Below are 24,521 nucleotides of genomic sequence, written 5' to 3' on the forward strand. Positions count from 1 at the left end.
ATTTTACATTTCTGTAATGTTTTCAAAGACTTCTCACAAGTAACACGTCATTGGAATTCCCACTACACACAGATGCACATGCGGAAATGAATCTAATAGGTGTAAATATTTAGGCATAAGGAACGATTTATGCTAATGCTATCCAATGTAACTAGTAAGAGTTAGGGTTAGAACTCAGGTCCTATTTCTTTCTACCATCTGCTTTGCCCCAAACCTCCATGTATAGTTTCGTAGAATGCTACTGGGGATGCCAGTAGTCACTGGGCTTATGGGTTTCAGGCAAATTTGGGAAATGCCAAAGGAAACAGAGTTAACCAGACTTCCGGAACCTGTGATGTGCTATCATAAAACTCCAGGAAGGGTGTGGCGAATAGAGCACGTATCATAAATTCAAAGCTCCACAAGTCACAAAGCGGGTAACCAACATGAGCCTGCCGCTAAGGCAAGGGCCGGGGGCAGGTGGATGTGATGCCATGTAATGGGGCTCTGACTGCACAGGCATGCAGTCCAGAGATGCTACAAATCTGGGCTTTAATTTGACATCTCTATGTCCATGCACATTGTCTTGAATTTAAAAGAAAAGCACTGTAGTTGGAACATAATTTTTTTTTTTAAACCAGATCAGTCTGGTCCCATTTGTGAAAACTAGTGTAGGATGCTTAGCGAACTTCTTTGCCCACATCACCTTAGAATTTTTCAGAGGCCCTTTTCATTTCCTAGAACTCAGCTGAAGTAACAAAAATGTTGCTTTCAAAAACCAGCATCCAGCCCTCACAGACCACTTTGCTGCGAGCAGCTCTGAACTCCAAGCCTGAGTTATTTCTGGGTTTACTCAAAGTGAAATTAATATCCAGTCTTGTTAACTGTTCATGTAGAAATGGTTCTGGAGACTAAATATATCCTTACCTCTAGCGTTTGTCTAACTCTCTAGGAAAAAACCCCAAATTTAATTGAGTTGTCAAAAAGAAATAACAAAGGAATTGATTCAATATGAATAAAACCCTTTCTCTTCCCCCAAAATTTTAAAAGTCAAAGTGGTCTGAGGACAATTTAGAATGCTGGTGACGCTGGTAGCACTCTCTAATGACACTATGATATTTGCAAACTAATTTTTCTAAGGCAGAAGCTCTCTTTCCCTACTCCTTTCCTCTCTTGTTTTACTTTTTTATTTATTTCTATCCTACCTCATTCTAAACATTACTTGAGAGAGCCTGACAGTTGCTTACCTAAGTGCCCTGAACTATGGCACAGATGTAGCAGAAACAGCATAAATTACATGGCAACTGATTTTCTCACCCTCGTGTCTAGATGGTCCACTCATGACCCTAGCTTCTTCCAACTGCTAAAATACCCATCCTAGTCCCAGGTAAAGCACTCAATGCCTCATGTTTCCAGAGGCATGAGAAACCAGATCTACCAACGGCAAAATCACACTCACTTCTGTTTTCCCAGGAGATAAATAAAACCCTGTGCACTCCCATGATGTGAAACTTTGGGGGGCCTTAAGGAATATAAGAGTTGGAGCTACTAGATTTAAAAAAAAAAAAAAAAAGGAAGATAATCATGAAATGCTTCCAAGTCCTTTCACTCCCAAATTGGATTTGCTGATTTTAAGTTATAATCAGTTCCTCTTGACAGCATGGGTAAGCAAGGTTGATGTGCTCTTTTGGTCTCGCCAATGAGGATTCATGATGGATACAGGATACATAGGGTCTAAAGAGAATGTACAGGAGTTGTCTGGTGGCCTAGTGATTAAGGATTTGGCATTGTCACTGCTGTGGCTCAGGTTCAGTCCCTGACCTGGGAACTTGTGCTTGTCATGAGCATGTGAGCATGGCCAAAACAAAACAAAAAACAAACAAAAACAAACAAATACAGAGAGCGTACACTTCTAAGGAGTACATTTCATGTTTTGGAGAGAGCTCTGCAATGACCAGAAAGACTGAACCAGTGTCAATATAAAAAATTAGGACTATATTACAGAGGTTGCCGGTGTACAGATGAGCTAGATTCACTCTACCTAGTGTCACTGACTTGTTAGAATGCCACGTGAAACTGACCACACAATTGTCCTGCTGCTGATGGGACTCTGACTCGGTGATATCTGGTCAGTCTCCTGAGGTCAAGGGTATAACACCTTCGGAGGCCACGGGATCTTAATCCATGACTTAATGACTATCCTCAATAATGTAGATGTTGTCTTCTGCTCGGACATGCTTCACCGACATGTTTTTCAAAGCTCCGAAATGAATGTCCTTAAATGAAATTATCCTACGAGAAGAACAAGAGTAAGAGAAAAGAGGACCACTTCTCAAGAGAGCAGCACCTTTGCTTAGGTTCAGGCAACACTGGGTATCTGCAATTCCCAGACCCCCACTCACACAGCATATGAAATGAACAGACGCTTCCAGAGCTGTAAATAAGCAGTTGCAGGAAATGCAGCTGTTTAATAAGCAGGTAGAAAACTTGAGCAGCAGTTCAGAAACACTCACCCTGGTCTCCTTCAAGAGACTCATGTCATGGAATACAAAAATTGAAAATCTAAGAAGACATATATCAGACATCAAGTTGAATTACTAAATCAGGAAGCATATTCTCTTTTTTGGTGTGTGTGTTTTTTAAGGCCACATCCATGGCATATGGAGGTTCCAAGGCCAGGGGTGGAATCAACAGGAGCTGTAGCCACTGGCCTACACCACAGCCACACCCACACCAGATCTGAGCCATGTTTGCCTCCTATACCACAGCTCACTAGTATCCATGAGGATGCGGGTTCCATCCTTGGCCTTGCTCAGTGGGTTAAGGATCAATGCTGGATCCACTGAGCAAGGCCAAGGATCGAACCTGCATCCTCATGGATACTAGTCAGATTCATCTCCGCTGAGCCAAGAAGGAAACTCTTATCATTTTATTTTCTTTTTTCTTTTTTTCTTTCTTTTTTAGGATGCTTACTCTCAAAGATGGCTAAGAAATGGTTTGATGGTATTTTTCCAACTGTGGATTGTGACCCTTTAGCAAGGGTTATTAAATCTATTTAGTGGTCTATATCCTGTACTTAAGATAAATAAACATAAGTATACAAATTACCAGAACGTATTGGACACAGTATAATCGTATTGCTTCATCTATGTGTGTTCTGGATCATGGAATCAAAAATCTTACCGTGTTTTAATGTCTAAAATTAGAAAGCCATGGGTTAGATAACTTTTATAACAGACACTCACATATCAGGTGTACAAAAAGGTCATTTGTGGAGTTTTGATACAGTTGTTGATTGTATACATTTGTGTATAGTGACTATTTTTATTACCTAAGCCTGCTCAGAAATGACCTAAAACGTACTGAATCTTCACTCAGCTCTGATTTTTAAATAGATTAGTTATACATGTCTGTGTTATTCATAAGGAAATGCTCGTTTTTGTTTCGTTTTGCATTTCTATTTTATACACCAGTTTCTGCAACAAAGATTTTCTTTTATAATTATGTGATAAAAAGTGAACCTTTAAAAAAGTTAACAATGAAAGGGCAGAAATCAACTACTAGGATGTTACCTTCCATGCTCCTTTGTCTCCAGGGAGTTTTTTTTTTTCCTTCCACTCTTCAGAGCAGATGGTCAAAACGTCTGTAAGTATGGGGTTTGGACTCTAAAAGACTTGAGATTGAGTCTTTGTCCTGCTGTGTGGTGCAACCTTGGATGTCACTTAAACATCTCTAAACCTGTTTTCTAATCTGTAAACTGAGAATAATAATAGTGCGTAGCTCAGAGGTTTATGGCTGCTGTGACAGTCATGACTGCAGTAATAAAAGCCAACATTTATGGAAGACTTGCCATCTGTTGGGTATTATTCAAGGTACCCTCTACAGACTGGATCCTGTGCTTAACTCAGACCTAGGACAGCGTGTATACAAACATGGAGTGAAAGAGAACTAGGAATAATGGACGGCAGCTTTAGAGGGATGAATTTGGGGGGTTTTTTTGTTTTTGATTTTTTTTTTATTTTTAGGGCCACCGCCGTGGCTAGGGGTCAAATCGGAGCTGCAGCTGCCAGCCCACACCACAGCCACAGCAACGCCGGATCTGAGCCGAGTCTGAGACCTATAACACAGCTCATAGCTCAACCCACTGAGCAAAGCCAGGGATCAAACCTGCATCCCCATGGATTCTATTGGGTTCATTAACCCTGAGCCACGAAGGAAACTCCAGGAGGGATGGATTTTGAATCAAAGACCTTGCTTAAAGCCCAAGCTGAGCTTTAAGGGTTAGGGTTAGGGTTAGGGTGAAGCCAGATGAAGGCAGATGAAGTAGGCTCCTTGGATTTGGAAGTAAGTTGTAGTTTTCTCCCATGACAGGCGTTTGGGCAAAGGCCTGGGTACAGGGATGCATACAAAAAGGATTTAACTTTTCATTGGACAGTGAGGTAGATTTACCAAAATTTTAAGTTCAAACACCTACGAGGCCAGGTAACTAATGTAAATGAAGAGAGCAGGCTGAGTGTGGAACAAAAGGGGATGAGAAGGACTGGGGAGAGCTGGAGGCATGTGCCTTACCCCGGGGCCTTTGCCCTTCAGCCAGGAGTTGTCTTCCTCGGCATCTCTGCAGACCTGCCTTCTCCTCCTTTGGGGGCTCACTCAGAAGGCCTATTGCCCTGTTCTATATGTCCCAGGGTGTTCCACTGGAAGTTCCAAAATACGCCATTTATTCATTTATGTATTTTCTCTCAGTTTTGTTCATACAGTAGTCATTCAATAAACAAAGCAAACCAAACAACCCATTTAAAAATTCCATCAAACAGAATCTGCGATTCAGTTCACTTGCTCTAAGAGGTTAGGTTTGAGGGGCTCTTTGTATAGCAGTTCTGGTACAATTCCAGGGACATACATGGAATGTATGCTAGTTTTAGATGCTCCCCACTGATAGTTTTAGATGCTAAAACTATCAGTGGGGAGTTCCTGTCATGGCTCAGTGGTAAGGAACCTGACCAGTATCCGTGAGGACTTGGGTTTGACCCCTGGCCTTGTTCAGCGGGTTAAAATATCTGGCGTTGCTGTGAGCTGTGGTGTAGGCTGGCAGCTACAGCTCCGACTGGGAACTTCCATATGCCACGGGGGCACCTTTAAAAAAAAAAAAAATCAGTGGAAGGTTGGACAGCAATGGAGATGCTCTTTAGATTTTTTAGGATCCAGAGTGTAAATGGAGAGTTGAGAAGGAAAAGAGGAGAGGAACAGAGGAAAGTGTCATTTTTACTAGAGTCAGAACATCAGAGGGTGTTGACAGAGAGACTTTCAAACTTACCGTAGTAGCTCCACTTTGCTACCCAGGCATATATACCCTAAATGGAGGAAGAATTAAAGAGAAAATTGCACATGTAAGCCAAAGAGTTCATGAGATTTTTTTCCCAACCAGTATATTATTTCTGTTATTGCTTTAACATGAACAAAATCTGTACAGAGCTCAGAACCTGAAAAACTTATTTTAGAAAAAAGAATGTTCTTTTTCTTTTTTTTTCTTTCCTTTTTAGGGCCACACCTGGGGCATGTGGAAGTTCCAAGGCTAGGGGTCGAACTGGAGCTACAGGTGTGAGCCTATACCACAGTCACAGCAACTGGGGATCTGCGCTGTGCCTGTGACCTATACCATAGCTAATGGAAATGCCAGATCCCCAATTCACTGAGCACGGCCAGGAATTGAAACCAAATCCTCATGGATGCTAGTCAGATTCATTTCCTATGAGCCACGACAGGAACTCCCAGAAAGAATATTCTTCAAAAGAAGGGGGGAAAGGAGACTATTTGGAGAGTTCCTGTTGTGGCACAGCGGAAACAAATACAACTGGGAACCACAAGGTCGTGGGTTTGATCCCTGGTCTCTCTCAGTGGGTTAAGGATCTGGCATTGCCGTGAGCTGTGGTGTAGGTCGCAGACTCGGCTAGGATCCTGTGTTGTTGTGGCTGTGGTGTAGGCCGGTAGCTATAGTTCCAATTTGAGCCCTAGCCTGGGAACTTCCATATGCTTCTGGTGTGGCCCCAAAAAGCAAAAAAACAAAACAAAAAAACCCAGTCTGGACCCTTCATTAATAACTTGAGTATCTTCTTTTGAATCCATAGGGCCCAAACAAGGCACTTTAAAGTATCTCATATTTATTAATAGTTTAGTGAATTCACCCACAAGCCCTAGCTTACTTTAATGCAATTATTACATTTCACTGTAAAAAAAAAAAAATGAGTGACTGTGTTTCTTTCATAGGTGGCAGGTTTTATAGATGCACACAACTGATGGAAGGAGAGCAGGAGACCCTGGATGGTTGTTTTGTGAAATACTTTGTTCTACTTCTAGCCCTAAAATCCCTTATCCTTCCCAAGTCTCATTTGTTTCTTCCATTGCATGGGTGTTGTAAAACCCTCAACAATTTCACCCCCCAGAGGTATACACCTTGCTTCTTCAGGGAAGGGGAGGAGAAGGGAACAAATCTTATTTACTGCAAAGCTTTGCTGTCTTCCAAACCCCAACTTTACCCCACTGACTCTTATTTCTCTGTATTTAATTTCTACTATGAAGAATTTAAATATCGCAATTCTCTTTATGAGACAATAATTTTAAGACAAATAAAAAAATCAAACGTATATCTTTGTATGGCTGGATCACTTTGCTATACAGCAGAAATTGACAAAACATTGTAAACGCTAACAAAAATTTTTTAGAAAGAAAAAAAAAATCAAAAAGAACAAGGTTAAGAACCAAGGAAGTAAGGTGAAATTAAAATCACAAGGGGGAGTTCCCGCTGTGGCACAGCAGAAACGAATCTGACTAGTATCCACGAGGACGCAGGTTTGATCCCTGGTCTCCATCAGTGGGTCAGCGATCCGGTGCTGCTGTGAGCTGTGGTGTAGGTTGCAGATGTGGCTCCAATCCTGCATTGCTGTGGCTGTGGTGTAGGCCGGTAGCTATAGCTCTGATTTGACCCCTAGCCTGGGAACTTCCGAATGCTGTGGGCGTAGCCCTAAAAAGCAAAAAAAAAGACACAAAAAAAAACCAAAAAAAAGAAAACACAAGGTATGTAGGGCAACAGGCATTTTGTCTCAAGAATACATCTGTAGGCACAATTCTGAAGTGACTTACTTTTGGCAATAATGACAGTCAAACATATGAGCAATAACACTATGGCAGTAACACCGATTCCAATGTAAACTCCTTGATTTTTGCTCAGCCAGTGACTTTGCTCCAGCACCACAGACTAAGGAAACATCAAGAGATAAAAAAATAAAAATAAAAACTTTGTTAGAATTATGGGAAGAAAACATTCCCAAAATAATATACCGAGACACATTTTTCTTTTTTGACCCTTGCCTAGTGCTGGATCATGAGGGGTGAGACCAAATGATCTGAGGTTATAACCATGTGATGAAATTCAAAGACAATTTAAAATGCAAAATCAATTTAGGAATAGTGGCAATGTTTTAGATCTTGCTTGGGGTGGTGTATACAGAGGTGTATATATTACATTTGTCAAAACTCTAACTGTACGCTCCAAATGAGTGTGCTTTATTGTATGCAAATTATACACTTTTTTAAAAGGAGTAAGTTACTGCCATAAACAATGCTCTTATAACAGTAAAGAAGAAAACAATTTCTGTTCATATATAAGTTAATGAGGTAGTGTTATTTGATGTTATCTGAATGTGCTCAATTATTGAATTTGGCCCTTAATTACAAAATTTATTCTTTCTAACTAAAATTCAAGACTCTATCTAGGTCTTTATAAATGGACTTGAAAGTGGCTGTTCACAGACATGGCTCTGATTAACAATTAAAACACTGTGCAATTGGACAGAAATACAGAATTTGTTTAAATCTCCTAGTATAGTTTATAAGGGATCATCACTACCTGGAATAAGCCTAAAATACACTAGGCATCATGTTTGGCCCCTTTCCACAGCTTAGCTCTAATCCTAAAGTGGTCCCATAGGGCAGGTATTTTAACAGAAAGGAAATGGAATCAGAGAAAAAGATCAAGTCTCAAGTCTCTTCCTATATAAGAATTTAATGTCTGGAGTCAGAATCCCACCTCTTTTACTTAGTTGCTGTGTGACCACAGACAAGTTATTTAACCTCTCTGAACCTCTGTTTCTGTGCCTATCAGCTGCAGATTAAATAGGGTTCTTGGGAAAAGTACTTTTATGGACTTCCTGATAAACACTATGAGGCATACAGAGGATAACTTTAGTGACTGAGCCATCCTTGTTTAAAGGAGGAATGGTGTTTGGGAGGGAAAAACTCTATTATTACCTTACTTGTGTGTGTGTGTGTGTCTGTGTGTGTGTGTGTGTCAGGGGGAGGGGTAAATATGGAACATGGGGTTACAGTAAGCAGGTTTTGCCTCTTTTTTAAAGCTATTATGTTACAGGAATTCCTGTTGTGGCTCTGCGGGTTGAGGATTTGATGTCGTCTCTGTGAGAATGTGGGTTCAATCCTTGGCCTCACTCAGTGGATTAAGGATCCAGCATTGCCACCAGCTACAGCACAAGTCACAGATGCAGCTCAGAGCTCGTGTTGTCAAGGCTGTGATGTAGGCTTCAGCTGCAGCTCTGATTTGAACCCTACCCCAGGAATTTTCACATGCCACAGGTGCAGCCACACAAAAAATTTTTTTTAAAAATTGCTACATAAAAACTGCAGGTTCATTTTAAAATGTTCAGCTAAGTAAAAAAAAATCAGTCATAATCCTAACATCCAGAAATAGCCACTGTTACCATTTTTCATAATGCACTCCTATGATAGAATTGTATCCTTATAGTGTTTTTAACAGAAACAATTACTATATTCAATATATAGTGCATATATGCCTTTTTAAAGGTTAGTTTTTTCACTTAACAATCCATACTGTCTTCTCATGTCAGTAAATGGACTGCATTGATGACATCTTCATGGTAATATGGGTGGGCATGCTTAATTGACTACATAATTAATTCCTTATTATTGAATATTGATATTGTTTGTAACATTTTCATGATTATAAATAGCATCAATGAACATCTTTTCTCACACATCTTTGTGTATTTGCTCAATTCTCTCAGTAAGATAGAGTTCAGTAAGCTGACCTACTGGATCAGACTCTATACTGTGAAATTTCAAGATACCTTGGAGATGTCTTGACATCGTCCAAGTCAAGATGCAAAAATCCCACTATTTTGCTACTGCCTATTGTGAACTTGCTTCTAAATTTCTTCTACTTGCTGCTAAACACACCTGGCCTGCAAGTAACCGAGGTCAAGAGTAAGCTTACCATTCATAATGGTTTTCTAAATTTTAATCCAGCTTAAGTCTCACTGTACAGCACTTATAATAATTACTGACATAGTGGCTATTTAGTGGGCATATACAAATTCAGCCATATTATCAGATTGGTCAGTGCCCACACCATGAGAGCTGGGAAAATCTTTAATATCATTCCTATGGAGTGGTGTTCTTATTGTCACTAAGGTACGCACCATAAGGCCATTTGACTTTATACAAAGTAACTCCACTTTGCCTGAGCTTGAATTTTGTTTACAATAGCCATGCTGTAGTTTCTCATCACTTGCAATCAGGACTGCTCTCACACCTTAAACTTTTTTCTTTCTTCCTTCCTTCCTTCTTTCTTCCTTCCTTTCTTTCTGCCACACCTGCAGTATATGGAAGTACCTGGGCTAAGGGTCGAATTGGAGCTGCAGCTGTGACCTATGCTACAGCTTGCAGCCATGCCAGGTCCTTAACCCACTGAGCAAGATCAGGAATCCAATCAGCATCCTCACGGAGTCTAGTCGGGTTCCTAACCCACTGAGCCACAGCAGGAATTCCACACCTTAAGCTCTTTATGTTGCTTGCTTCAAAGAATTATCTGCACACAGTAAAAGGAAAATTGTTTCTCCCAAGGGAACCCAAAGAAAAGGTCCTACTGATAAATATTTCTAACTTATTTTCAAAGATGAGACTTTGAAGAACATCATGAGACCAGAGCCCCTTAGATTTTTCTCAAGCTAACTGTGGGAAAAAAGTAGAACATCTTATAAAATCACAAAGTTGTTTGAGACCTTAGGGCCTTAATAAATCATTACATGAAGAGGTTCATATATAGAAAGACTCAGCAGTGACCTCAAAATTTTTGTATATATAGGAAGGCAGTTGGTTTGGAAAAGGATATTAGGGAGCCTATGTTTAAACAAGCACACTTTCATTCACATAATATTTTTATTTGGGATGGCCTCCTTCCGCTACATCAATTCAAAGCACGTCATTTCCCTAATGATGAATGAAGTCTTCCTGCATATGTAATGTTAACTCACGCTCCTTGAATCCATTCATTCGTTTTTTCTAATTTTTGGCCAAGAGGAAGCCTGGGGTGTGTGTGTGTGTGTGTGTGTGTGTGTGTGTGTGTGTGTGTGTGTGTGTGTGTGTGTGTGTGTGTGGCATAATAAAATATCACTTATCAGGTATTTCTAACAAACTCATGCCTCTATACAAATTTTAAAATTAATTAAAGCATTCCTATTTGAGTCAAATTATTTTCTCCCTTTATTTTCTTAACGAGAAAGAATCAATCTGTGAAAGAGTCTTACAATTATAATCTCTAAATGTAACTTGTGTCGAGGGAGACATATAAGTGAATTCGGCTAATAAAGTAGGAATGAATATGCTTACAGTTTGATTGTTTTGCTGAAGGCCATCTGAAATCTGTGTCGTGGTGATATTCCCATCTGCTCAACAAGAAGGAAAATTAATTAGAATTATAAAAAATATTGAATTTTCACTGCCAACACTAAATATATTCACGTTGCCTCCTGGTAATGAATGAAAAGTTGAATAATAATATGACCAAATGTGGTAGGCATTGCAAGAGTTACACCAAGTTACTAACATTTATTAATTTAACCTATAAGGCTGTGCTTCTTAACCCTTTGAAAATGGACCCCTTTTTTCTTCTTTATGGAAAAAAAATGTGTGTACACACAAAGTTTACCTACAATTTTAGAGGAGTCACAGGGGCCCATTCTTGAACCAGGTTAAAAATTACCCCTGAAAGGGGTAAAAATCAGTATTTTCATGACAGCTAAGAAATGAACACCATGAGTATTCAGAGGCAATATGCACACCAAAGATCAGAACTACCCTATTCAAGATGGATATTCCATTGGTTTACATTCAAAACGTGAGTGAAAAGGACTAAGATATCTAAAAAGGTGGCATCTAGCCCTACATTTTATGCCACCATGCCCAGACATTGATCCAGAAATGCTTTACAAAGTCTCTGTTCCATCAGCCCCAAGACCAATCCTATACTACCTAAAACTCCAATATAAAAGGTTATTATGTCCCCAAGTTTTGAGTGTCAAAGTTTAATAGTGTTTTGAAAGATCTCTTAAGCAACCATAGGTCAAATATAGGATTCTCTTCTGACTGGTATCTACCGCATACTAAGCACTTTACACCCTTAGAGCAATTTCCTTAATCCCCTTTTTTTGGGGGAGGAAGCAAACTTGAAATGGCTAAACAAGTTTCCACCTCTAGTAAAGGACAAGAGCCTTGGCTCATAACCACCCAGACATTACATTCCTGCCCGATGAATATACCACAGGGTTTTGAAATTCCCTAACTAATGACAAAGCCATAGTCTCTCAGTGTCATTGAATTGGACTAACTGTATCCCCCCAAATTTTTACATTTGACATTACTGTATCTACATTATTTCTTCCAACACTACTTCTTAAAAAGCCAAAGACAATATCTCCAGCCTAGGCTGTTTATGATTTGTGTTATAACCTTAAGTCCTTCAGGAATAGAAGGAATGATATGGAAAAAACTGCATGGACTTCAGTCAGATAAAATTTGAGTTCTATATTGTCAATATCCCTGAGCAATGTGACCTTGATCAAGGTCCTTTGCATATACATTTGCATATATTTATGTATGTATTTGTATTTCTAGCTGGGGTAGCCTTGAACTAGAAGCTGTTGTTAGCACCTGTCTCCTGAAGCTGTCACACTAGATGATGCCTGTAAAGCACTTAAAACCTTGTTAGACAAATATCAGCTATGATGAGTTACTATGTCTATAATGAAAGGAGCAGTTGGAGGAGGGACACCGTGCCAGGCACTTTGCAAACGTCACGTCATTCATTCCTCACAAACATCCAGTGAGGGATGCGACAACTTGCCCATGGGCGTGCAGCAAGTGACTGGTAGTTGAATTGGAAACTCTATGTCTTCAGAGCAGAACTATAGTTTCTGTTGGGCCTCCCCAGTCTGGCAATGGCAGTACATAAGGCCTGTCCTGAAATAATTGAATGAGATAACGTGTGACAGTTTGCTGGCACAACCCTCTGTCAAAAGGTGGGTTGGCCGGCCAGGTGACAACCAAAATTCCTTCCAGACCAGCATTCTTTGCTTTGTGAGGCTTTAGCCCGGTGAAGTCTGGCACAGTGAGGATTTGGCTGGAAAGCCTCAGAGACACTGCCGAGACGGCAGCAGTCACAGAAGTCCTGGGGACACAGCCACTCCCCTGTCTGTTCCCCTCCAGAAAGCTCTACCTTGACCGGGTTTTGTGACACATTTTAGAGAACGATCCCGCTCTCTTAGAACGATCCCGCTCTCCTACTTTCTTCCTCATAGCTGAAAAGCGGGGGGTGCAGCTGCTCCTACTGCTGTTACCTTGTATTTTTGTCTATGTTCACTGTGGTTTTGTGCCCAGAAAGAGTTTACACTAAGGATTCTGCCTTCCAAATCAAATGACACCATTAACAAATCCCAATTAAATTGGTCCCTCTCTGTGTCTCACTGCAGCAGGTCCATTTTTTTCTTTTTTCTTTTTCCTTTTTTTTTCTGTTTCTTTTTGGTTTTGTCTTTTTAAGGCCACACCTGTGGCATCTGGAAGTTTCCAGGCTAGTGGTTGAATCAAAGCTGTAGCTGCTGGCCACAGCCACAACAGCACCAGATCTGAGCCACATCTGTGACCTACACCACAGCTCACGGCGACGATGGAGCCTTAACCCACTGAATGAGACCAGGGATCAAACCTGCATCCTCATGGATACCAGTTGGGGTCTTAACCTGCTCAGCCACAATGGGAACTCTGCAGCAGGTCTGTTTTTAAATTAATCACCTTCCACAAATGACTGGCAAAAGGTACACTGTATTGGGGGTCCCCTACAGCTCCCGAGTACAGTAAGTCATAAACATAAGGAGTCCTGAAAAACTTGACCTTGTTTGGATGCAGCACAGGCAACAAGGACTCATAAGCCAGCTCTACATTACAAAAGGGGTTCAGTGCATGGCACTCCCCAAACTTCCACCATGAAAGATGACAGGGTTCAGTCATCACCTTTCTCCACCATAGGAAAGACAGGCTAGCCTTACATTTGAACAAAATGTGGGACCTGTCCAAACTGGGGGGAGTGGGGAATATTTGGCGGTGGTGGGGGGGAACAGCAGAATCTCAGAGGGGCATGCCTCTCTGGTGCCAGTATTGGTGTCCTCAACCCATCTCTAAGTGTCCATGTGAAATAAAGCTTGACAAGGCAGCATGGGAGCCTCCTGGATCTATTTAGGCCCCAGGACTTAGACAAACCGTAAACACAGGTGACCAGTTTGGTCCAGACCAGCTTAGTCTGGATTTAATTTTAAGACCAGCCCAAGAGAGCAAGTCTACTAATAACCTTAAAGTCAAGCCTGGTTCATTTAATTTGGAAAAATACTGCTATGCATGTGGATGTTTCCAAATTGTGCCAATGATTATCAAACTATGATTGCTCCCAGGGGCGCAGGAAAGGAACCGAAGTTACCTGTTGAGCAAGAGGGCACCGGTGAGCTAGTCATACTTGTGTCCTGCGGTGTGGTAGGCAGGGTCACATCTTTCTGTGATGGAGAAGTTAAAGCAGCACCTGGAATGACAAGAATGGAAGAACTTGTGTTCTATATGTGGAGGAAAATTTCCATCACCAACAAAAATAAAAAAATAAAACTAAAATTGGAATTACTTTTCAACTTTCCCTTAGAGAACTGATCAGAGATGGCCTTGAGGCATTATACTACCATATAAATTGGATCTAGATAATGATCTGGAGAGCTTAATGATAGAATCCTTTGCCTTTCAGAGTTCCCATTGTGGCTCAGTGGTAACAAACCAGACTAGTAACCATGAAGATTCAGATTTGATCCCTGGCCTCACCCAGTGGGTTAAGTATCCAGCATTGCCTTGAGCTGTGGTGTAGATCAAAGATGCCGCTCAGATCATGGGTTGCTGTGGTTGCAGCTTAGGCTGGCAGCTGTAGCTCTGATTGGACCCCTGGCCTGGGAACTTCCATATGCTGCCCCTCCACACCCCCCCCAAAAAAGAATTCTTTCCCTTTTTATAATCCTAGAATCCTAGGATCCCTGTAAAGCCTACAACAGTGCATCTATCTATCTTATGGAGGGCGGCCAATTAAGCTTTTATTCACACAAAGGACACTTCACTTTTGTGAAGCAGAGGCTGGGAGCTGGCTTTCATCCACCCCCTTATCACCCCGCATAGGTCTTTCTCTTTTTCCTTTCCTTCCACTGTCTTCACATTTCAACATGCCCTTTTCTCATGTTTTGAGCTGTTTTTTGTTTTGTTTTGTTTTTTGTCATAGGTAGTGCTAGTGGTGGTTTTTTTGGTTTTGGTTTTTTGGGTTTTTTTTAGGTTTGGGTTTTGTTTTGTTTTGTTTTGTTTTTGCTTTTTTAGGGCCATAGCTGCAGCACATGGGAGTTCCCAGGCTAGGGATCAAATCGGAGCTGTAGCTGCTGGCCACAGCCACAGTCACAGCAACTTGGGATCTGAGCCATATCTGTGACCTACACCACAGTTCATGTCAATGCCAGATCCTTAACCTACTAAGCAAGGCCAGGGATCGAACCCACATCCTCATGGATACTAGCTGGGTTCATTACCGCTGAGCCACGATGGGAACTCCTGGGGGGTCGTTTTGGTTTGCTTTCTTTTACTGCTCAAATCTGTAACAGAATATGCTTCTCTTTAGAAACAAAGGACAGGGCAATACAAGAAGGTCAGATGATCAAAGTCTTCATTCAACTTGAATCTGTGCAAAAGATGGCTTAAGCTTAATTTCTTTCCCCAGTTTGGGTCTTCGCAGCAACTGTCTTTTCTCCCCTGTTTCTACAACTTGATGCTCAATCAGGGCATGCATATTTTAGGCACCTAGCATGTACAGAGCTCAGAAAGGGTGTGGGTGTAAAGCTCAACGTCCCAGTACTCGATCTGCTCAAATATTCCCCACTTTCCTATACTGTAAAGTTCAACTTTAAACTCATACTCTTTACGATATTATCAGGATATATAAGTCAATTAATACTATCCCTCAGGAGGCACATGGACACATAAACCAACACTTTCCTTCTGAACCTCTGCTGTAAACAAAGTCAATAACTTATAAGTTCACCAAACCAGGTACCCTATCTATCTACCTTTGCACGCACAAATTATTAAGAAGCTAAATCAATATGAAATCAACAGATTTCCTAGTGTGTTTGCTACCTGGGAGGAAAAAAACTGTTTTGTTTGTTTGTTTTTAGGGCCACACCCATGGCACACGGAGGTTCCCAGACTAGGGGTCAAATCAGAGTGTACTGCCGGCCTATGCTGCAGCCACAGCAACTTGAGATGCCAGCCTCGTCTGTGAGCTGCACCACAGCTCACAGCAATGCTGGTTCCTTAACCCACTATGAGGGGCCAGGGATAAAACACTCATCTTCATGGATACTAGTCAGGTTCATTAACCACTGAGCCACCACAGGAACTCTTTTTTTTTTTTTTTTTAACGAATTTGTATGCCTCTAAAATCCCATTTTTACCTAAAGCTGTCTCTTCCAAACTCAGTTCAAAGCCCTTCAGATCCCTCTGAGTGGAATTTACACATGGCTCAATGGGAATGAAGGAAAATCAATATGTTCCATCAGATTTTTTTTTCCAATTTTATGGCTGCACCTGCAGCATATGGAAGTTCCTGGGCCAGGGATTGAATCTGAGCCACAGCTGCAACCTATGCCACAGCTGCGGCAACACCAGAACCTTTAACTCATGGGTGCTGGACTGAAGATTGAACCTGTGCCTCTGCAGCAACCTGAGCGGCTGCAGTGGGATTCTTGACCTACAGCTGGATTCTTAACCCATGGCACCACAGCAGGAACTCCCCATCAGATTTCTCTGGCTAAGATCTTGCAACATCTCTGTGACTCCTCAGGACCCAGAGCCACTTCAAAGTACCGAAGGGTTGTGGAGCCTTTGAAAATCTCCACTACAAAGTTATCTTTTTAATCCTAAAAACAGGTCTGATCCTAAACTTGCCCTCGGGATGGCAAGCTATTTTCCCCACCTGTAAGTCAATTTTTTTCTCTATTTTTGTTAAACCTAAACCTTTATCTATTGGACATTCGAAGTATGACCCAGGTAGCCTGAAATGAAAAAAGAATTCTGCATCCCATAGATCCTTAAATAAATGTTCACTTTCTCATTAGCATACATAGGATTTCTATGCTGTATAAATAAATTAAAGCATGCTAGAAGCAAAACCGTGTAAGTCACTGACACCCTGAGAAAACAGGGTAATTGTATGAAGGCTTTTCCAGTGAGAAGGTCAGATCAGGACAAATTCAACCAAACCTGAGCTCTATGTTCATAACAGAAGGCAGTAAAGGCCCAAAATTCAAATCGAAGGAAACAATCCAGACTCAACCACTTTCTATGAGTAAGACTGTCAACACTGAACTTAGACTCTGTGTCTTGGTCCCCACAAATAAAAAGTAGGATTCAATCCTATGTACTGTGCATAGGGGTGTCATAAGAATCAAGTGACATAATACAAATAAAGCACTTTTCATGGCTCCTGCTACAGGAAACAAAGTAAATATTAACCTCGATGAAATCTTATCCTCACGTGTTGGGTTAGACTTCAAAATGGGTGAAATGATCTCTAGTCAGAGGTCCTTTTAGGGACAGAATCTCATTCACCCGATCCTATATTCTGGCATTCTCTATTTTTCCTTCATAAGTCTGTGCTCAACTGGCCCACATCCATACCATCCTCCTTAGACGTCCAAGATCAGTGGTCTGGCTTTTTTTGTTGTTATGAGTAAAGTCCTTTAAGAACCTGACAAAAAGCGTCAGGTCCCCCGCACTCTGAAAAGGCTTAGACATACAAAAGGTGACTATAACCTGGGATGGGGGTTCCCGGATTCTGTGACGCCACATTGGGAAGCCTGGGCAGAACCCTTACCCTGGAAGGTACTTCTACCTTAACACAAGGCCCTGGATGGTCTACACCCTCTGCTCTAACGTCTTCTGGGCTCAGGAGCATATCTGTTTACCTGTGTGGACAGTCTTTGTGGTTGCTGGCATGGGAGGAGCAGTAGAGACTCTAGTTGTTGGAGCAGTGGTGGCCGTCGTTTTTGGAGCAGTGGTGGCCGTCGTTTTTGGAGTCGTGGTGGCCGTCGTTTTTGGAGTCGTGGTGGCCGTCGTTTTTGGAGTCGTGGTGACCGTCGTTTTCCGAGTGGTGGTAGTTGTCATTTTTGGAGTCGTGGTGACCGTCGTTTTCCGAGTGGTGGTAGTTGTTGTTTTTGGAGTCGTGGTGACCGTCGTTTTCCGAGTAGTGATGACTGCTGTTGTCGTAGGTAGAGCTAGAAATCAACATGAAAGCAAAGATAAATCAGGCAGCTGGAAATAAGAGATGTGTGCTGGGCCCATACACCAATTTAGCCAATAAGACTGTCCCCAGGCAGAACTGGGCACTTAATTCCCATGAACTCAGAGTGCTTGTCATTGCACCTAGAATCTGTGACTGAGGAGGGCTCGAAGACATTCACAAAACAGCTGCACCGAAAGGATTATATTTGGGGGAGGTTTGGAGGTAAAAAAATATATACCTGGGATTTGTATTGAAGAACTTTGAAAATCATGCATATCGGACTTGTCTATCTTCATAAACGTCTGTGAAGTAGGGAAAAATGTCTAGAGCCCAAAGCTGTCTTTGTCCACTCAGTGGTGCTTAACTAAGACCTAAACAGCAGTCCCCAAGAACCAGACTATTTACGAGTATTCAGTTCAATCAGTCCTGAGGCTCCCCTCCCAACAGACCTGCATCCTAAATGAGGATTAATTCATACCATTAACATATGCTGGATAACACAGATGCCTTATGCATTTGGTTAGAAGGTAGACTAGACCTTTTAAGGCTCCTTCTTACCTAAAGGATAATAGCAACAGGTAATAACTTTGACTCTTGCCAGAGTCAGAAGTGGTGTAGATTTCCAAACCACTTACTGAAGTCCTCAGAGCTACCCAGAGAAAGAACTGAAATGAGAATTAAGCCCAAATACAGTGCCATGCACAAAACCAGAAACTGAAGGACTGAATCAAGAGTGTGTACTTTTTTTTCTCTCCAAGCACCTTTTTTCCCCCGTAAGTACCCTTAAACTTCAGCTCTGCTAACTATAAATTAGAACCTCAAGTCTCCTGAATAGAGGACAATTGGTTTGAAAACTTTACTGAGGGGTTCAAGTCAATGAAATGTGGAAACTAACTAATGTTTACCTTAAAGAAGAAAAACCTTTTTTTCTCAACAAATATTTGTGAGTGCCTATTACGTACAAGGCATTAGTAAAAGTTTTAGGCTTGGGTGGGGGGTGCGGTTCTGTGACCTCAGTGGTAATTGCTCAGCACTGTCACTGTTAACATGAATGCAGCTGTAGACAATATATAAATAAATGAGGAAGCTGTTTTATAAATAAACTTTAAAACACTGTTGGTGAGGCTGTTTTAGAACCTCATCTGGCCCTGAGGCTACAGTTTGCTGACCCTGATCTAACAGCATAGCCAGAGGTTTTTAAGTAGAGTGCAAACCAATCCCCTCCCTTCAGATTAAAATCAACTTTAGATGAGCTCCCTTGTGGCTCAGCAGTAATGAACCCAACTAGTATCCATGAGGACGAAGATTGGATCCCTGACCTCCCTCAGTGAGTTAAAGATCAGGCATTGCCATGAGCTCTGGTGTAGGTCACAGGCTCAGATCTAGCATTGCTGAGGCTCTGGCATAGGCCTTAGGCTACAATTCCAATCAGACCTCTAGGCTGGGAACTTCCATGTGCCACAGGTGCAGCCCTAAAAAGACAAAAAATAAAATGAAACTGACTCTAGAGAAAAAGCCAGCATGCAAAAAAAATCAGATCAAAGGATTATAATGGAAACAAAGAGGGGGAAACCTAACTGGCTTGTTTAACTAAGGTGTCTTTCCCAGTGGTAAATATTTCCTGAGGAAGAAATTAGGAGACGAAGGGAAAGAAGGAGAGTCTCCACAGAAGGTTGAAAAGTAAGCTCACTCAGTAAAACGTGCAAGAAAACTTAAGCAAAGAATTGGATTGGAGGCAGAGACTCACTTTGGCTCAGGTATGGACCCATTGCCCACAGGCCAAAGCGGTGGCTTTGTAAATATCCACCTACTAAAGAATTTCTAAGTGCTATCAAAGTCCCCGACTAATAGCATTTTCTATGTCATTTTTAAGAACTCTTCAGCCAGATCAATACCATAATTTCACAACTCAAAGGAAGTTGTAATCATAATCTCTTCTGCACATGCTGCCTCCTCACAGCTGTCTGCAGCACCCTCTAGTACCAGCCTCTTTTGGCTTCCTTAAATTGCCTCCCAGATAGTTTCCCAGAGCCAGCTATCTTCTCCACCAGAAATAACCTTTATTTGTACTTGCCTTCATAAAGGGTACACGCCAAGTACAAAAATTGGGAGACGGCAATGTCAAGTTCATTTAAATTAAAAAAAGATATACCTTATGAAGACCAAGGTATTGAGTTCTATTGTCAATATAAGACCTTAGCAGAAGGAGATTCAGCAGCAAAGAGCACCAGAAACCAGGAAACCCGATCTACTCCTTCCATCCAATGGTAAGAAAAATTAGGATGTCCACATCAAGACAGGAAAAATATAAACCTCCCAGATTTTTGGATTTCCTGAAATTTTTATTTTTTGTTGTTTGTCTTTGTCGGGCCATACCCTCGGCATATGGAGGTTCCCAGGCTAGGGGTCGAATTGGAGTTACATCTGCCAGCCACAGCCACAGCCACGGCCACATGGGATCTGAGCCGCCTCTGAGACTTAAACCACAGCTCACGGCAACGCTGGATCCTTAACCCACAGATCGAGGTCAGGGATCAAACCCAAGTCCTCATGGATCCTAGTTGGGTTCGTTAGCCACTGAGCCACGACAGGAACTCCTCAATGTCCTCAAATTTTTGAAAGCCACTGGTGAACAGTTATTGAAAGGCAAACGTTTTCATACTTCCATGAGGCTACTTTAATTTTTAAACAAACAATTTAGTGATATGGGATGAAATATGCCTCAAAAAATCCAAGACAGGGCAGAGGGAGGAGGTGGAGGTATATAGACAATGTATATGCAACAAGACTGAGTTCAAAGTTAAAAAGCTGAATGATACATCTACTTGATAGGACCTTATACTACTTATTTATATGTATGAAATTCTTAAAATGTTAAGAAAGGACATTTAAACATTCTTCTAAGACATAATCTCAGAGAAAAGGGCAATTCTTCAAGTGGAGTAAGTTTAGCTTGATGAAAACATTCACTGTATTTCACTGTGGGATGGGTGAATGTTTTTCATGAAGCAACTAGCATTTCTTTTCTCTCTTTCTACTTTTCTTTCTTTGCTTTTTAGGGCTGCTCCCTGCAGCATTTGGAAGTTCCCAGGCTAGGGGTCGAATCAGAGCTGCAGCTACAGGCCTACCCCACAGCCACACCAACATCAGATCCAAGCTGTATCTGCGACCTACACCAGAGCTCACGGCAATGCCGGATCCTTACCCCACTGGGCAAGACCAGGGGTCGAACCCACATCTTCACGGATACTAGTCGGGCTCGTTACTGCTGAGCCACAACAGGAACTCCCCCAACTAGCAGTGCCGAAGCACTGCTTTAGGAGAGGGTTTGCTGACAGAGAAGATCCTCTTGCCTATGGTCTTGAATCAAGGTTGGTCTTAACAGGTCATTCTACACACATAAAAGTTTCCAAGACCTTGGAAAACAAGACTGTAGGAACCACCTCTTTCCCTGTTAAAGGAAGCGAAAGTTAACATCAAACAGAAAACTCATCATCATGAACCCACAGGAAGTGATCAAAGGAAGATGAACTCACCTGGCTTGACCTTCAAGGTGTAGGTGACTTTTAAATCGTTGAACCACCCTGCCAGTTCAACACGGCAACAATACACGCCACTGTCGGAGGGTTTTACATTTACTATGGTCAAAGACACATCCCCATGTCCAATATTTCCTTTGAGCAAATAACGAGTGTCCTTCTGAAAGACGACGTTGTATCCATCAGTCCTGATGATAAAATCTGAGCAGCTGAGCACAGAACATGCCCCTCGGCCCCAACATGTGGTTGTAATTGGTCCACTATAGGAGCACCGAAGCGTCACAGACTGACCCTCCACCACAGTCAATTCTGTATAAGACATTACACTATCTGCAAGTAAAGAGAAACCAGAGCATGAGGCCTCAATATTTCAACCTTCATTTTATTTTCATCTTTTGCTTTAGATAGTTTATCTGGTTGGTAATCATCTACCTTGAGTTGATAAAATTTAATATAAGCGTCTTTCTTTCTTTTTTTGCTTTTTAGAGCCGCACCATGGCATATGGAAGTTCCCAGGCTAGGGGTTGAATCGGAGCTGCAGCTTCCAGCCTGAGGAACAGCCACAGCAACACCAGATCCAAGCCGCATCTGCGACCTACACCACAGTCACGGCAACGCCTGATCCTTAACCCACTGAGTGAAGCCAGGAATTGAACCCATGTCTTCATGGATGCTAGTTGTGCTGGTTATCAGTGAGCCACAATGGGAACTCCATTTTCCTATGCTAACATATTTTTTACCAACATTACAACTTATTAGATATATTTGTAGATAAAACATAATACTTGGGAGTTCCCTTGTGGTACAGTGGGTTAAAGACCCAGCATTGGCACTGAAGTGGCAAGGGCCTGGAAACTTCTGCATGCTATGGGCACAGCCAAAAAATAATAATAATAATAATATTTTTCTGTATTCAGGATTATTTCCCAATAAGATAGACTTCCGAGAGAGAAATTACCAGGATAAACTTCTCTTGTGACCAAACTTCTTCTCAAAAGGTTTGAAACATGACACTCTAATAATGCATGAGTGTATATTTCATCCTGTGTTTTGACCAAGTATCTGCTTATTAAATAGATAACACATACATGTGCCTTTTCCCCTCCTCTAGGTTCAATCACTCTCTCAGATGAAATCTGTTTAAAAACTCTACTGCATTTAAAGTTTTAGTTTTCAATTTGTATTGCAATTTTAAAATAGCTATTGCAAATAAAGTCACCTCACAGGAGTTCCTGTTGTGGTTCAGCAGATTAAGAACCTACTTAGTATCCATGAGGATGTGGGTTCAATCCCCGGCCTCACTCAGTGGGTGAAGGATTGAGCATTACCATGAGCTGCAGTGTAGGTCACAAGTGTGGATCACTTCTGGTGTCGCTGTGGCTGTGGCGTAGGCCAGCAGCTGCAGCTCCAATTCGACCCCTAGCCTGGGAATTTTCATATGTCTCAGGGGCGGCCCTAAAAAAAAGAAAAGCAACAAAAAAAAAAGGCACCTCGCAACAATTCTATCATTAAAAAAAAAAAAAAAAAAAAAAGGCAGAGCAAATGTTTGCTTAAAGTATCACTGGAAAACAGAATCCTAAACACTTTAGTTCTTAGACAAATGGATTTGTAACAGTGTCAGGAGGAACTGAGGCCTATCATAGACTTTAAGATCCATTCCAAAAATTCAAGTAGGTGTCACTTCTCATGAACTGATAACAGACCTGCCACTAAGCAAGGTCCACTTACCCAGGTGAAACCAAAAATATTGGAAGATGTTTAATCAAATACTATTTTTTTTTGCCACACTCACAGCATATAGAAGTTCCCAGGCCAGTGATCAAATTCCAGCCAAAGCTGAGACCCACACTGCTGCAGAGACAACACCAGATTCTTTTTTTTTTTTTTTTTTTTTGTCTTTTCCAGGGCTGCACCTGCAGCACATGGAGATTCCCAGGCCAGGGGTCTAATTGGAGCTGTAGCCAACGGCTCACACCACAGCCACAGCAACTCAGAATCTGGGCCGACTCTATGACCTTCACCACAGCTCATGGCAACGCCGGATCCTTAACCCACTGAGCAAGGCCAGGGATCGAACCCTCAACCACATGGTTCTTAGTCGGATTCGTTAACCACTGCGCCACAACAGGAACTCCCAACACTGGATCCTTAATTCACTGCTCCAGGCCAGGGATCAAACCCATGCCACCGCAGAGACTACACAGATCCTTAACCCAATGTGCTACAATGGGAACTCCTAAAATATTTTATTTTTAAAAGACATCGGTGTACATGGTTTAAAAAAAAAACTCAGAAGGCACAAAATGGTACACTAAAAGATTCGTCCCCTTCCAACCTTATTCTTATCCTTACTTTCTCTCCCTATTTCCTTCTATACCATGATAACAACTGTTGTTATTTCCAACATACACTGAGTAGCTCATACATACACAACAATCTACCCATCTCTTTTTTGCTTTGGGGGGTTTTTTGGCCACAGCTTTCAACAGCTTGATGCAGCTCAGTTTCCAGACCAGAGGCTGAACCTGGGCCACAGTGATGAAGGCAATGAGTCCTAACCATTAGACCATCAGAGAACTCCCAACTCATACCTTTTCTGGTTTAAGCACAAATAGCAACATACAACATACGGTGCTACATCATGCCTTCTTCACCTACCCATAGATTTTGAAATTCGTAGCATTTATGCTGTTTCTTTGGCTTAAGGTTTCAGCCTGGTTCTTTGCTCACTAGTTGACCCCACTCCCTTGCAACAAACAAAGCCCAAGAATATCTATCTCCCTCCACCGCATCCGCACACCCTCTCAACCCTCCCCGCCCCCCCCCCCCCCCCCCAGCCACCCAGATCCCCTGGACTTCTGAAACACAACCCACCTATTTCCTTACCTGTCAGAAGGAGTATGAGGACCAGGGTGGTTACCCAAGGATACATGATGGTATTGGCCTGAAGGAAAGAAAAAGCAGACTGGTTGGTGTACCCTCCCCCCCACCCACCAGCCAAAATAAGCCTTAATCCTTAACTTGTAACTTCTCCTTTCACCCTGACTAGGCAAATCACATAAGCCTGCCTGCTACAAACCAGACCACACAAAGGTTTCAGGTCTCCGTTAGCTCCAGGTGACGGAGGGCTGCTCTACACCTTCTGACAGACAAAGCTCTCCTCTGAAACCACCCCCTCTTCCCCAAAAACTTTCCTATACATCAAGTCCCAAGTGACTCCCAGGTGTTGATGGAGGAGATAAGGGAGCAAACAGAAAGGAAACCAGAGGCAGGCTCAGCAGGGGACACCAGAG

At 41.9% G+C, this 24,521-nt stretch overlaps 1 protein-coding gene across 1 annotated transcript; it reads right to left on the reverse strand.

The window, feature by feature from the left end:
* Positions 1 to 1,841: 1,841 nt before the first annotated feature.
* HAVCR1 (hepatitis A virus cellular receptor 1) lies at positions 1,842 to 24,167 on the reverse strand. The gene is made up of 8 exons (XM_047753599.1): positions 24,115 to 24,167; positions 21,226 to 21,558; positions 17,373 to 17,681; positions 13,811 to 13,909; positions 10,675 to 10,730; positions 7,117 to 7,231; positions 5,294 to 5,330; positions 1,842 to 2,271 (listed from the first exon to the last, which is right to left on the reverse strand). The coding sequence occupies exons 1-8, from the start codon at positions 24,158 to 24,160 to the stop codon at positions 2,169 to 2,171; spliced, it is 1,098 nt and encodes a 365-aa protein (XP_047609555.1). The 5' UTR covers positions 24,161 to 24,167; the 3' UTR covers positions 1,842 to 2,168.
* Between the last annotated feature and the right edge of the window lie 354 nt (positions 24,168 to 24,521).

This window comes from Phacochoerus africanus, chromosome 1 (assembly GCF_016906955.1).
Source record: "Phacochoerus africanus isolate WHEZ1 chromosome 1, ROS_Pafr_v1, whole genome shotgun sequence".
In the NCBI taxonomy this organism is placed as follows: domain Eukaryota; kingdom Metazoa; phylum Chordata; class Mammalia; order Artiodactyla; family Suidae; genus Phacochoerus; species Phacochoerus africanus.